This window comes from Cibotium barometz, chromosome 11 (genome assembly GCF_041138505.1).
Source record: "Cibotium barometz isolate CiBa-2024 chromosome 11, ASM4113850v1, whole genome shotgun sequence".
NCBI lineage: Eukaryota > Viridiplantae > Streptophyta > Polypodiopsida > Cyatheales > Cibotiaceae > Cibotium > Cibotium barometz.
This window is the reverse complement of record NC_141056.1, coordinates 46,525,169-46,541,005: the sequence shown is the minus strand read 5'-3', so window position 1 is coordinate 46,541,005 and position 15,837 is coordinate 46,525,169. Positions and strand designations below refer to the sequence as shown.

Sequence of the window (15,837 nt, the reverse complement as noted above, 5' to 3'; positions counted from 1 at the left end):
GGGCGTGGTTGGGGAAGCTATTTTAATAAGAAAAACATGTCTTAGCTTTTCCCCTACCAAAAATCACCTTGTGTATCTATTTATGGGCTTGGCCCTTGTGTAAAAAGCCACGGAGATATCATACAAGCGCACCATCTTCATCATCGTGAACCCTCAAGCACTTCTACTTCAGCATTAGGAAAATCCATAATTGTCCAACATCAGTCTTCCTTTGGCAACTCTATTGTCTTGCATCTTTTGCTCAATGATGCTCACTTGCCTGCAAGAGAACTCCTCTGTGGTTGTAATTAAGGGTACCCCATTCATCTATTATCCTATGCCAACCGCTAATTCTAGTGGAAGTGTGTCATTTGATCATTGAACACATACACAATGGCTAATTTTGTATCTCCTTCATATCAGTGAGCTAAGCTAGCTCTGAAGCTTTTGTGCCTACCGTCTCGTAGCTTCATTCCATGGCATTTCTAGGTTTAACTTCAGCCTTAAGCGTTGTATTTCTGTTAGCCTCCATAATTTCTTCTAAATAAAGCACTTAATGCTATTATTTGTGTGGGTGCCCAAAAGACCATTGTACCATACTTCCCAGCAGGGGACGTGATTCAAACCCTAAAACCTCACACATACACACCACACATAACTCTCAAAAAAAAATTATTTGTTGTCATCCTAACTCAACAAGGGGTTTCTTACACAAGCAAGGAGCAAAAGGGTGCAAGATTTGGGCAACAGGATTTAGACATTGAACAAGAAAACTATTAATCAGGCCATAACAAAAGAACTCACCGTTTTTCATCATATTGCTCCTTCATGACCTGCAAAAACCGTTGCATAATTGAGAAATCCAACACAAAACAAGGCTTAATTATACATCAGCTTTTAAGTTCAGCCCATAGAGATAATATACAAGCCAATGATCCCCACCTGGACCTGTTGGATTTCACTCATCATCATTTCAGTGGGAGTAATTATCGTTTGAGAAACATGGGCAGCCTGCAAGTAGTAGAAAAAGAGGTTCTCTCAAGAGTACTTCACAGACATTGAAAGAATATATCAATGTAGCACTCCAAAGACCTATGTACAATAAGGACCCTTGCTTACAAAAAGATCGAGCAACTTGGAAATTTCAAACTGAACTTTTGCTAGCATACTAAAAACGTTTCCTGCATGCAAGAAAAGAAAGAGATAAAGTTAATCTTCAAGGTAGAACAACCCCATTTATATGTCTCATAACTGATGCTGAGTAGTTGAACATGCATGCAACTACATGGAGACCTTAACATGCATCTACTTTCTCTATCCTAGAAAACATACCAATCTCGCCATCAATAAACTGCCCAAAAGTTTCCATCATATACGAAGCCATATCCTGAACAGATCGGGAGAAATCTGCAAGCAAAACAATGCAATCCATTAAGTATTAGTTCCAGAGTTCCATGTGAACTGTAACAGTAGCAGTGAGTGATCTTTGATTCAAGATCGAAATCTTAATTTTCAAGAGCATATTCACGATCACAGTGGCTGTTTTCACTCTAACTTGAGTGGTAAGGCAGAGTTAACCCACTCCAGAAACCACCAGATACTTTTAGTAGCTTCATTGTTACGCAAAGTTCATCAACTCAAGAAACTGCCAGAAACTTTTAATAGCTTTTGCAGTATGCTTGTCAAATACCCATGCCAAAACCCCTGATTACATGAAACCCAAAAAACCCATCTGGAGCATGACATGATGGGTATTTATCACTAATCTGATGCTCGGCTTACCACACGTTGGAACCATGCAAATCACTTGGCAGCAATACACAGTAAGTACAATAGACCATAGTCCATAGTTGATTCCGTACATCGTACGGCTGAAACCATACGTACCTACGGTACGGTACCGTACGGATTCGTACGATACCGTACGATTTTTTTTTTATTTTTATTTTTATTTTTAATTTTTTTGTGTTGTTGTTGTTGTTGTTGTTGTTGTTGCGTGGAGCAATTTCAGTCTTCTAGAGAGCCATTCATCGCCCTTTGCAGCCTATAGGGAGCTGTTTGTCAGGAGCGTGTGCACTTGCCATTGCCATATTAGGCAAGCGATCATAGAGGTAAGCATTATTTTACTTAAGTGTGGCTGATTTTGTTATTTGTGCAAAGCCCTCAACTCATATGATTTATCTACCATGTAGGTTGGGGCCACTCATGATGATACCCCACTGCCTAGAGAGCCCTTGTTTGATGATGATGGCAACCTACTTAGCGAGAATGATCCCTAGAGTGTCTCGTCCACCTTCGAAGAGTCCTCTTCAGAGAACTTTCTTGATGGACACTCTAGTAGTGATCATGTTGATGATCATGCAAATGTTGGTGATGATGTAGACTTTTGATATGTTATAGCTCTCTAGGCATTGGCCATCTATCTCCTTCTAGCCCATCGATGATGTATTGTAGTATGTAGTATCATGTATGTATGCATGTTGGCGGTCGCCCATGCCATGAGTTTTTGGCCTATCCTTTTGTAGCAATTTTGTACTCTAACGGCATGATGACATTATGTTCATGGTTCTACTATTTTGTAACTTCTTGTCTACAATTTTTAAGTTTAGGAAGTATTTTTAAAAAAAAAACGTACTAATATCGTACCGTACCTCAAAAAATTTTAAGGTACCAATTAGTACCGTATTTTATCGTACCGTACCGTATCGTACCTTTCGTACTAACTAACCATGCCATAGTCACAAGAATGTTTCAAGGTTGTTGGGGTTTTTAAGGATACAGGTCACCTGGAGTATGTATGTAAGCTTCATAAGGCTTTGTATGGGCTGAAGCAAGCTCCACAAGCATGGCATGACAACCTTGCTGAGTATCTTATCACTATTGGTTTTCATATGCAGATGCAGATCACTCTTTGTATGTGCGCAAGAGTGATAAGGGTATTGTGATCATCACCATATATGTAAATGATCTTATTGTTGAGCATGACAACTTGGATGAGATTGAGCGTGTGAAAAGTCTTCTCATCAAAAGGAAGTTTGAGATGAAGGATTTGGGAGATCTGTGCTAATTTTTGGGAATTGAGGTCATTCGCACACCTAAGGGTATTTGGTTGTCACAGAGACAGTATGTATTGGACATGTCCAAGTATGGGATGGCTGCCCCGTATAGTTTGGCCAATATATGGCCAATCATGATGGTCCTGTAGTTCCCAGGGTCTAGTACATCTCCCGCTTTATGGATCGGCACAATAGTGTGCATCGTCCACTCAGCCGGAAACCCCTCTGACAGAGCTCTGTTGAAGAGATGAGGAAGAAATGGTACCAATGTATCAATAGCATAGATGAGATGCTCTCCCTGTAATCCTGTATGATCCATCGCCCGTCCATGTTGGAGTCGGCATATGGCCCTCCTAACCATAGGTGGGTGAAGAAGGTGGAGACTGTGGAGCATGGCTCTGTGGGCTGTGGTATAGGGGGCTGTGCAGGCACATCATAAAGTCTCTCTGCATATGTCTGCCAGGTCTGAGGATCGGCAATAGGTGTGGGAGGACGGGGCTCTCTGAGTCTCCTCCAAGCAGCAGCAGCAGCATCTCTGCTCATGAGCATGTGATGTGTCCCAGTACTGAGCCTCCTCATAAGCTCGCCGCTTACGACGGGTGAGAGTATGCATCCTCTTGCCTGCCTGCCTCTGGGTGATCTCCCCGCGAGCCCTCTGCACTCGGAGACTGCGGTAAAGGTTTCTGCACTCATCATCATACCATCGGTTCTGGGGCATGCTCCCAGATGTAGGTGGCCGTCCTGTCTGTATGTGGTATGGGAAACTCCTCGCGGCTGCAGAGTGCAGTACATGTGAGAGCTGGGAGGTGAGCATGGCCATGGGTGCCGATGGATCTAAGGCAAATAGTTGATCATGAACATGATAGTCGTACACCTCGGCTAGGTCCTGAGTGAAGTGAAAAATAGTGCGTGGTGGCTGTATGATGGGTGGGTGGGTCTCCAGTAAGCTCCTGAAAGTGAGGGATAGGTATGTATGATCCGCCCCAATGGGGCATGGTGGTACGGTGAAGTGAGACACCATATCTGCTGCCTCCCGGGATCCCATCACATAATCCACTGTACTACTGCCGCCTTCCACTGGAAAGCAAGTCAACCCACCTGAATCTAGCCACTGAGTCATCCCGTTATAAATAACGAGAAAAGGCTAGCATCCAAGTAGTGCAAGAGTCTATCATTCTTGAAATCACGGGGAAGGACATAGATAGCATGAAAGACCAAGAGGACGGGGGCCGAGTTTTGAGCTGACCAGATCAGTCCGTCAAGGGTGTCCTCTCGCCCCTTTCCTTTTTCTCTTCTTTGCGGAGGCTATGAGTATGTATTTGACGGCAGAAGAGGTTGGTTTGCGAGGACTGCAGCTCCCAGTCCGGAGGGAGGACCTGCTTGATGCTGAGTTTGCAGACGACACGGGCTTATTTTTGCATGGCCATGAGGCCAATCTTATTCGGGCTGAGCAGTCGCTCCAGGTTTTTAGTGCAGCTTCGGGAGCACTGATCAATTGGCGCAAGACAGTGGCCTTTTGGATCAGTAGCGCTCCCACTCCGGCATGGAGTCCGGACCCCGGTTTTAGATGGATTCCTCCAGGCACAGCAGTGCGGTACTTGGGATGCCAGATTGGCCTAGATTTGTCACCTGAGCAGCAGATTGCCCCGCTTCTTCTGAGCATTCGGAAGAAGCTATTGTATTGGAGTACAGCTCGACTATCCTTGGCTGGGAGGGTGGTGGTGGCAAATCAGGTGTTATTAGCGACCATGTGGTACATTACGTCTTGCTGGATTTTCTCGAGCTCTTGCATCAGCCAGGTACAGAGGCTGATCAGGAACTTTCTGTGGTCCGAGAGGGACAGTCAGCCAGCTCGGGTAAAGGTTGCATGGACAGTTATTACACTTCCGCTGGCTCAGGGCGGTTTGGGCATTATAGATCCAGTCGATCAGAGTAGAGCCTTATTGGGGAAGCTTATTGTTCGGGGGTTGCTTCCAGGCGCTGAGCCTTGGAAAGAGCTCCTCTTGCAGCGACTGCAGGCTCGGGCGCCCCCAGCAGGGGGTACTTGGGCACCAGAGATTCGCTGGATCTTCATAGAGATGAGGAGGACAGGCCTCAGTAGAGAATGGGAGGACAGATTTGCTTTGAGTATCCTAAGAGCTTGGGAGCTGCTGAGACCGGGGCTATCTCAGCGGCCTCCTCCTTGTGTTGAGGAGCGGGCCAGACAACCGCTCATCTGGAGCCCAGCGGTTCGCACGGAGCAGGGTCATATGCTGGGTTCTCGGCCTCGTCTAGCCTGGGGACCTTTAGCGGCAGGCCCAGCTCGTAGTTTTGGAGACTGGCAGGCTTTCTGCAGTCTACCAGAGGAGATCCAGGTGGAGAGGCTGAGTCACTTCAGAGGGGGGTTGATTATGAGGGATGATATACAAGAGGCACTCACAGAGGAGTGGTTCACGCCTCTCGAGCCAGTGGCCCCACGGTGGATGGGAGCCTTTACACAGCTGGAGATCCTGATTGCTGTCAGAGCTAGCACTGAGGATGGCAGATGCCTCTACTATGAGATTCAGGATGAGGGCAGACTCCAGAGAGTGGAGGTGGAGTCACCTTTGGTTGCAGAGTGCACCTTTCAGAGGATTCGGGTAGTGGCCGCCGCTTCTCGGAAGTGGAATATTGACCCCGACCCTGCTGATGTGCTCCCGGATTGGTGCATATGGGCATATGCAGCGCGCCCCTTGGCCCGGCTACAGTGGGACCCCGAGGAGTACGAGTGGCATGATCCTTATGCATCCCTTGAGGCCACAGAGATCACCTTTTTCCAATATACTGTTCGGCTGGGACGGCATATTTTGACGGCGAGGAGGACGGTTTCTCCAGCGGCAGCGGGGCATTGGCATCTACAGGGACTCTCACAGGATTTCCTGGAGGATTTCTGGGCTCGGCTCTGGGCTAGTCGGCAGGCCCGCAGGATCTCGGCTTTTCAGTGGCTGGTCGCCCACAGGGGCTCAGCAGTTGGCACTTGGCTTGTTTACAGCGGTCTTCCGGCGGCCTGCGTCCGATGCGGCCACCCTATGGAGACACAGAGACATTGCCTTTGGGACTGCCCTCAGGCACAGCAGATTTGGCTGCGGATGCTGCGTATTCTGGCCCCCCTCTCTCCAGAGGGTATGTTTACGTGGGGTGCCGCTGCTTGGTCGACTTCGTCAGGGCCTGCTATGGGCTATGAGATGGAGCAGGGCAGTCAGGCCATCAGATTTATTAGGGGCCAGCCTCGCCTGGTTCCGGCACCGGATTTCTCGTCCACCAGCTGGACACAGGAGAGGGATTTACGATGGGAGCTCCTCAGCAGCCTCACCATCTGGTTCACCTGGAGGGCCCGGTGCTTCACAGCCTTTGAGGGGAGATTGGAGCCACCAGCAGAGACTGTACGGGGGATTTGGCAGGAGTTGATCCACACCCTGCGAGGACAGTACGACCGCATCCGGGGAGACTCGGATGAGGCGATCTTACGGCGCCAGGCCTTTCACACCACTTGGCGCTGTGGCCCTTTCTACACCTTACACACGTGATCCCCCCGTTGGCACTACAGGCCACCTGTTTGGCTCTTCCCCCCCCCATTGTATGATTTAGCCGCTCAGTTCTTTATACTGATGCTTGTATTTTGCAGCACCTAGGGAGAGTCTCCCGGGCTGCCATGATGTATTCGCTGCTCTATCTTTCTTAGGAGCAGGAGCGATCTTTTGTAGCCCTACGGGCGTTTTTATATAACTAATGAAAGGATCTTTTCTCGGGGAAAAAAAAAAAAAAAAGATAGCATGAAAGACCAGTATGTCGACTCCCCTGAGTTTGGTACACAGTAGAATTTGGCCCTCACTTCTGAGCCTAGCCATTATTCACTGCAGAACGGTTAATGTTCTTCAAGAACCGCCTCTGTGTAATTCGGGAAAAGCGATTAGCTCTTCTCCATGATGCCCATGACTCCTTAGTTGGAGGCCATAGAGATATCAACAGTACCCTCCAGAAATTAGAACGGTTCTTTTATTGGCCAAAAATGAGACGTGATGTATATTCACATGTTCAAGCCTGTAAGATTTGTCAAAAAGTTAAGGTTCCACATATTAAAAAGGCTGGGTTACTTCAACCTTTGCCTATCCCCGACGGACCTTTCATCGACATCTGTATAGACTTTGTAGAGCCTCTACGAGCATCCACTGGATCCCATAACACTCAGTGTTTTACCATTGTGGATCGCTTCAGTAAGTTTTGCATGCTCATCCCATGCAAGCATACAACCATAGCTGAGAACGCAGCCCATTCTTTTCTCAAACATTGGTACCCCATTTGTGGCTTGCCTAGCATCATCACCTCAGACAAAGATTCCAAGTTTACCTCGCATTTTTGGAGGACATTATTCGAAAACTTTAGAACTAAGTTACAGTTGTCTAGTGCATTCTTGAACGATACTCATTTATCTAGTGTCGAACAGACTCCGTATGAATCAGCCTTTGGTCGTCGTTGCTCCTCTTTTGGAACTAAGTTACAGTTGTCTAGTGCATTCTTGAACGATACTCATTCATTTAGTGTCGGACAGACTCCGTATGAATCAGCCTTTGGTCGCCGTTGCTCTTCTCTTTTGACGAGATTGGTGTCTCCATCTCTTGAGGCTAACAAAACAATGGAAGCATTTTCCGAAATCATTGAGTCAGTTAAGGACCGCTTGACCAAAGCACAGGAAGCTTATAGCACACATGCAAATAAGTCTAGATGAGATGTCCAGTTCAAGGAAGGGGATTGGGTCTATCTGCACATCATGAAACAGAGATTGAAACAAGTGGGCAAACGCTGTCCCAAGCTTTCTTTCCTTAGTTTTGGACCTTTCCCAATAGTTAAAAAGATAAGTGATGTCTCCATGAAGTTGAAGTTGCCTAACAATTGGATGTTTTCCATGTTTCTTGGCTAAAACCGTATGTTGGACCATAAATGTTTGCTGTTTCAGATGAACAAGAGCTAGACGTGGTAGACGAAGCAGAAGTCATCGAGCCTGAACAGATTCTTCTTCATCGTTGGAAGCATGGTTCCGGTCGACGGATACGTCAGTTCTATATGAAGTTCCGAATTGAACTACCCACGAAAATGTTTGGCTAGACGAATTCTTTCAAGAGTATCCGCCCATGAACCTGCTGCCTAGCTAAGTAGGAGGGAATGTCACATGCACTCTGCACTGAAGCGCATGGTGACAAGATGACTTATTATCAGCAACGCAACATTGTACATTATTAGCACCCTTTAGATCCTTAGTCCAAGATAAGTCATGCACGAGCTACGTAGGTCATTCCTTAACCATAGCAAGTCAGTCAGTCAGTCAAGTCCCTTAACCCACTTGAAGAGATGCATTCATGTATGTAGAGTTAGTAGAAACCTTAGGGTTTGCATTAGAAAGCACTCTGCATATTGCATTTCATTTATCCATTGCATATAGACCATTACAGAAGCCTTCAAATAACATCCAGTATTTATCTGGCATTTTTTCCATAATTTTCAGCATTTAATATAATTTATTTATCATGAACAAGCCGTGTCGCATAAATAGCTACAGTCAGCCAGCTTCACTGCCCACCGACCAGCACTTGGGAGCATATAAATAGGTTTACTTTTGCACCATTCCATCATTCATATCATTATTCAGCCAACAAGCCATCAACACTTGGAGCCTTCAGCCCGAGGAGCATAAGCGATTGGAGCATTCAGCATATCAGCCCTCAGCGTTTCATCCATCAGCTCCTAGGAGCATCAATGCATGAGCATTCAACCTTGCATCTTTCTATGCATAGAAATTGAATCTCACAAAAATAACACTTTTATAATAAAAAATATCCAATATGCATCTTTCTATGCATAGAAATTGAATCTAATGAAAATAACACTTTTATAATAAAAAATATCCAATATGCATCTTTCTATGCATAGAAATTGAATCTAATGAAAATAACACTTTTATGATAAAAAATATCCAATATGCATCTTTCTATGCATAGAAATTGAATCTAATGAAAATAACACTTTTATAATAAAAAATATCCAATATGCATCTTTCTATGCATGAAATTAAAATCCAATGAGAATAACACTTTTGAATTAAAAATAAATCTTTTATGCATGCTTCCATGCATAGAATTTAAATCGAATGAGACACGCTTTTATATAAAAGAAAATCCTTTTATGCATCTATATATGCATAAAATAGGAATTAAACTTTTAAAATAAAAAGAATTTCTTTTAGAATGCACAAACAGTGCAGATTATTCTTTTAGAATAACATAAAGATAAAACTAATTTTCACAAAATTTAAGAAAATTTTGCTATAACCTCCTTTGTATGGCTGACCATTTCTCAATTTTTACATTCTAAATTTACTTTAAAAATTATCCCAAGATGAAAATAAAGCACTCTAATCTAATAAATTTTCACTTCTAAAGAGTAATCAATAGGAAAAGTTTAACTCAATTTATTCATTTTAGGATAAATAAAGGCTCAAATTCTTAATGAAGAGAAGGGGGAAGCCTTTTTATCAAGGCTTAAAATCCATAATCACATTAAAAAGCAAAGAATTCAAAAAACCATTCATCAAAAGGCAACATCTACAGCACTCAGTCCTTCAGGACACCTTGCGTTTTCAGCATACATACAGTTTTCAGCATACCTATCTTCATCGTTTTGCTACAGCACTTTGGTGAAGGTAAAACTTAGCATTCACATTCATTTTCAGTATTCATACATAGCTTAGAACAATCCCAAACAGCCCACTTCAGCCACATATTTGTAGCCTTCCCTCATTCCATTGCGAAGAGTGCGTAGGCTCGAGATTGGTCATCATTGGTGCTTTTACAACCATGTACAGTTCAGCCCGACTCTTGGTTCTCAAAGATCTTGCGTTTGGCTTATCGTCAGTCCACAGCGAATCTCTTCAAAGTAATAAATCAAATACTATTTCGATAACGGGATGGAAGGCCCTTCAGTGGGTAATTTGGGACTCCATACGGTGTACAGTCTCTCTCTCTCTCTCTCTCTCTCTCTCTCTCTCTCTCTCTCTCTCTCTCAAATCTCTTAAAGTTTGAAGTCATAAAAGTGGATTGCTAAACTCGCGAAACTTAGGATACAGAAGGCAATCTGAGAATTTGTGTAACAGGATCCTTAATTACGAATTTGTGTTACACAGCTTGGTGTAATTTGCCCTTCTTTGCCCACAAAAGTGACTTCCGCTTCAATTTGGGGTCCCAAGTCCCCTACCTCAACGCCCAATGCAGCGGCCATACATGAAGATGAAGAGAGTGGGTCGATCTTTAATCTGTCCCCAAGCTTTGCATACCACTCTCTCATTACCCACATGACTTGTATTCCCTTGGTACATTGGGAACGGCATGTACATTCACCTTAGGCTGCTCGTGATTCTCATTTTTTTTTTGTTGTTGGCATTCCCTAAACACGTGATCTTTTCTTTCACATGCAAAGCACTTTTCCTCTTCAGCATATTGCTCTCTTTGCTTGGAGGTGAGACCAAACTTGTGCCTTTTGTTGGGATTGTCTCTAGATGAAGTATTTTCAGCTTTTGCATCTCCTTTGGCATCTTTAAAGTCTCTCCTTGGTGGCATTATAATTTTTTCTCGAATTACTTAGTGGCAAGGTGTTAATCCAATTCTAGGATTAACAAGAGCTACCGCTATTATCTTACATCAAGGAGTCATGGTAGATACACCAAAGAGTCATACATTCAAGATATGAAGCAATAGTGTCCAAAGCTACAACTTGGACGGGTGCCTGTAATGGTGTGACGGAGTATTTATGGCGATTCTCGCTTCAAGAGTATGTGGTAGCAAGTTAGGATGAAGTCCTAAGTGATGTACTTCATGGATATATTATAAGAGTAGTCGTTGTAATAGCATTAGGCCTCTTATGAGTCTAAAGTACCCGGCCGACCATAGTTTAAGTGAGTGTGAATACTTATGGCCATGTATATAAGTGAATTTCTCTCATAATACAAGATACTCTCCCATTGTGCAATTGAGTCTTGCTCTAACTAATCTCTCTCCCTAATGTATGCTAGTGAGTGTGTGTGAGTGAAGTTAGGTGAGAGGAGGGACGAGGACCTGTAGTGCAACGTGGCGATGTGACAACGCTCGTCGAAGATGCGGTTGAATTGCTTCTCAAGGAGTTGTAGAGCTTGGAGACCTCAAGGGTTACGAGTCCGACCATTGGAAAGATCCTCATGGCAGTTGTGGTTCACCAGGTAATCTCTTTTTGGATGTGTTTCAAGGAGGATTAGGATGAGCCATAACATTTTTGGCGCCGCTGTCGAGGAGCCATCCCTTGGCTTTTTCCATTGTTTTGTCTCTAATCTATGCATTACCCATTGCCCATTATCTTGATTAGTGATTTTCTATGAAAAAAGATATCGATTTGATGGTGATTTGTGTGAGATTTGGTGTAGAATAGCTCTCTTTTTTGTTTTTGAAAAGATTGTTTTTTGCTTAATTTTTAGATTAATTTGTTGTTTTTGTGGTTTTTCATGTTCTTAGAGCTTGCACATAGTTTGTATTAGGTTTAGTTTGCATCCATTGCATCAAACAATGCAATAGAATGCAATTTTTAGTGAATGTTAGCTCTCTTTAGTTTAAACACAGATCTAAGATTATTAATTTTAGTTTAATTGTGTGTTTATTGTTGAAATTGTTTGGATTAGACCTCCTCCCTCCTTCCCATCTTCTCCCCCCTTGGTTTCTTCCCTCCCCCCCCCCCACCCCCCACCCCTCTCCCTCAACCTCCCCTATCCATTCCTAGCGTCCCCCTGCCACGCCCCACCCCACCCCTCTAGAGTAAGCACCCCAACACGGTTAGGCGACGAACACATCAATTCACAGATCCAATGGAGATGACTTTTGCAGCCTGCACGATGGCTGCCCTTCCCCTTGAGTCATTGGGTGCCCCCCCCCATCCCCCATGGGGGTGCCTGTTGACTATGGCCTCCTCAGATGCCTTCCAGTTGAGACCGGAGAGTTCTCGGAGATTGTGGCTCCTCTCCGCGTTTGCGTGGTTTTCCATAACAATCGGGGCAATGGAATCGTGGTCCTCTCTTTCCCTCTCAACATTGCTCCCGACAGGGAGTGGGGTTGCGAGTCTGCCTTCTCTACCATCCACTCTTTGGTGGTCTCCCTACCTAAGCATTAAGTGTTCGTGATGGAAGGTGTTTGTGTCACAAACGGGGGCGTGGTTATACAGAATTTAATACTGAAATCACAAGATTTATCATCCTTTGATCACTGCCATATCCTACATACATAGCCATAACAATTGATTATACTATGTGGAAGTATTGAAAAGAAATGATACTACACTAGGAACCAGAAGATGGGCTGGTCACCCCCCCTCCCCCTGAAGAATATGTATTGCCTTAAGGGAGTAAGAATTTTACAAGTACATAAAACGGCTAGATTGGCCCAACCATACACCACCTTTTCTTCCAAAATGATTGAATATGAAAACAACTTACAAATGCTATACTTGCCTTCAAGTAGCCCAGCTACAAGTAAGCAATATGGTGCCCAGCACCCTTCACCAAGATTGCCAAGCAATCCCGGTTTCTTCAAATGTAGCTTAACTTCAATAAAATCAAACACCTAATGGCTGAAAATCAGCCATTAGGAGAATGCCCAACACTTCCCAAGGGTTCTCCCGCATAGACCTTGTAGCAACCGAATCCAAGATGATTCTTCCATAACTTCAATATTGGGAATAGTCTTCTTCTTCTTCTTCTTCTAGCTTGAATGGAGACTTTCAATTCTGAAAATCAGAATTCAGCCAGCTAAGTGTTTTGGGGAAATAAAAACACTATGGTATGGCTGGAAAAATACTCTGCATTAGATAGAACAATAAACAAAGGCCAAGAAGTACTCTTGAATGAGGCTGGAAATTTGAATTTATAGAGTTCTATTCAGCCTAGGAGGAGGTGCTCTTTGGCTATGGTATTTGGCTCTCCAAGATCCATCAAATATCCATGGCATTAAATATTGCCTTTGGTTCTCCAAGATCCATCAAATGCTTAATATGCTTCTATGCAGCCAGGATCTCGTAGATACAGCTAGCATACACATACATGGGAAGCTTAACCATAAACATTCCATGGCTACATGTAGTGTCCAACACCCATGTCCATGGATAGTAGAGAATTTACAATATAAATCCCGAGAAATTAGGGAGTAGTTACAGTTTGTGCTAATGGTGCGCAGATGAAGTGGCATTCAAGTGAAGTAGCGTTTAGGTGGAGTAGTGTTCGATGATCAATAGGTGAAGTGTAGTAGTGAGAAGGGACCCACTTTACCATCTACACAAGGCATGGGCATTATGAGTTTGTGTTGTTACCATTTGGACTCACGAATGTGCCCACAACTCTCTAGGAACTTATACAAATTCGATATTGTTTATATCTTGGAAAGTTTATTGTTGTCTTTCTCGATGACATCTTTGTGTGCACAGGAAATCTTTTTCTTTTTAAGCATGCCAAGAGCATTGGAGAATCACTTTGACGATCCTCATGGAGGTAGTGTGAGTTCTTCAAGGAGTTACTCTACCTTTACCATATCATCACGGTTGATGGGTCGAGAAAATATTTAGGTGGTGGAAGAACAGCGTATTTTGAAAACTATCACGAAACCGAGGTCCTTTTTTTTCGGCTTCATGCAATTCTTTTAAACGATTGTCTCTAGTTATGTAATGATTGCATTGCACTTATTAAATCTTTCAAAAGAAAAAGGGAAAAGAGTTTGGTGTAAGGCAATTAAGTATATATTTGTTATGTGAAAAAAGCAACATGACATGCACCTTAAGGATTTGAAGCATCGTGTGGCCACATTGCCTTTGTTGCATATTGTGGATCCTTATGACGAGTCGTGTATTTTCTTAGTATTTCCTTGATACAAAAATCTTTACAAGATGGCCCATTTTACCATTGCCATGGTTTTATAACCGATGTATAGGGGACATGTGGGCGGATAAGTTATAGTATGAGTGGACAACTTATAAATTAGGCACTTCCAATTTACTTCAAGTGGGAACATCTTAATTTGTGTGGGTTGCCCATTGCATGCCAACTATATGCTTGAACACTCAAGGGGACACTTGTCAATAGCTACCAAACACATGGTACCAATCATTCTACTACATCATTGGGCAGCAAATGGACAGTCCATTGCTAGTTGGAGAGGTCCATTATATATGGTTCTTGTGGGGAGACAAGTGGAGGATGCAATTTTGGGGGAAGTCACTGTGCACACCACTCCTCCAAGGGGTTGACGTGCAAAAACCCTAATTTTCAGTTGCAAAGAAACCCTAACTCCTTGCTGTACAGAAACCTTAGTTTTCAAAACCCTAATTTTCAGCTGCTGTACAAAAATCCTAACTTGAAGTTTTGCTGAACCAACCTGATTTGGGGCTGTTTTGACGTGTGTCCAAGCAAGGAAGATTTTGGCCCCATCTAATTAGAAGCAAATTTGAAGTCTTTGTGCAGATATATGAACCATATCAGCCATTGGGCACATGTATGGACCATGGGAAATTGGGCATGAAACTCAGCCATTGGGCGTAGTTTCAAGCATTGAACACATGTATGTACCATTGGGAATAGATATCAGCCATTGGTTTGGAAATCAGTCATTGGGCACATGCATGCACCATTGGTCAACCATTGGGCATGAAACATCCAACAGGCATTGGAATCAACCATTGGGCAGTTGTATGCACGGTTGGCAGCAGCCATTGGGCATGGAAATCAATCATTGGGCACATGTATACACCATTGGTTGGCAGCTATTGGGCATGGAACTCAGCCATCGAGCTTGGAAATAAGCCTTTGGGAAGACATATGGGCCATTGGGCAGTGATCGAGCTTGGAAGTTAGCCATTGGGCAGCTATTGGGCATGGAACTCAGCCATCGAGCTTGATAGTAAGCCAGACCATTGGGCAACCATTTGACACATGGGGTACATGTATGGACTATTGGACAGCCATTGGACTTGGAAGTTAGCTATTGAGCATGAATCTCAGAAATTGGGCATGTATCTCAGCCGTTGGGCAGCCATGGGACACATTGGGCAGAAGTTGGGCACATTGCAGCGATTGGGCTTGTGGAACAGCCGTGTGGGTGCTTGGATTGCCATGTGGTGGCATTGGAAGTCCTACAAGGCAAGTGGCTCATTTGAGAGATCATCGAAAAGCCTAATTGGGCAAGTTGCCCAATAGTCCAATAGTGGAGGGTTGGAGAATTTATGAGATCGGTTGCTTGACAAAAGCATTCTTCATCAGCTTGGTTTGGGCTTGTATAGCCTACCTTGCAACTCTTGTATGCGGGTAGAGGATTCCTTTGGGTACACGTGGAGATTGTATTCAAATATGAATACGCATGTTAGTATTAAAAGAAACACTAGATTTACCCTAAAAGGTATTACATCTAGGAGTTGGTCTAGGTCATTGTTTGGTTTTGCTAGTGAGGTGATGCTTGAGAGATGATATCTAGAGGCGCGCTAAATGCATGGTTTATACCTATTCCTAAAACCATACTCTTGGAATGAAAGATCTCATTTAGACAACCTTCCCCTTAAGGCTAGCTTATTTATGATATACCATAATGCATGACGATCCATAGAAAACCAAAATGTGTTTCCTAACCGTTTATCGAGTGAACATTAGACAACAAGATATTTGTTATCTCAATTGTTGAAGCAGAGTAAGTGGACTTGAGGTGGCGCCAAGGTGTGCCCAAAGGCGTGGATCTATCTT

The 15,837-nt window shown here is 43.8% G+C and overlaps 1 protein-coding gene across 1 annotated transcript in view; it reads right to left on the bottom strand.

Moving 5' to 3' along the window:
* Window positions 1–15,837, bottom strand: part of LOC147634237 (uncharacterized protein At2g33490-like) — a 107,925-nt gene that overhangs the window by 17,056 nt on the left and 75,032 nt on the right. Inside the window, exons 3-6 of the mRNA XM_086805357.1 lie at window positions 1,312–1,386; window positions 1,099–1,160; window positions 922–990; window positions 784–812 (exon numbers count right to left, since the gene is read on the bottom strand). Of these exons, the coding sequence (XP_086661483.1) occupies window positions 784–812; window positions 922–990; window positions 1,099–1,160; window positions 1,312–1,386 (235 nt within the window). The remainder of the gene's footprint in view (window positions 1–783; window positions 813–921; window positions 991–1,098; window positions 1,161–1,311; window positions 1,387–15,837) is intronic.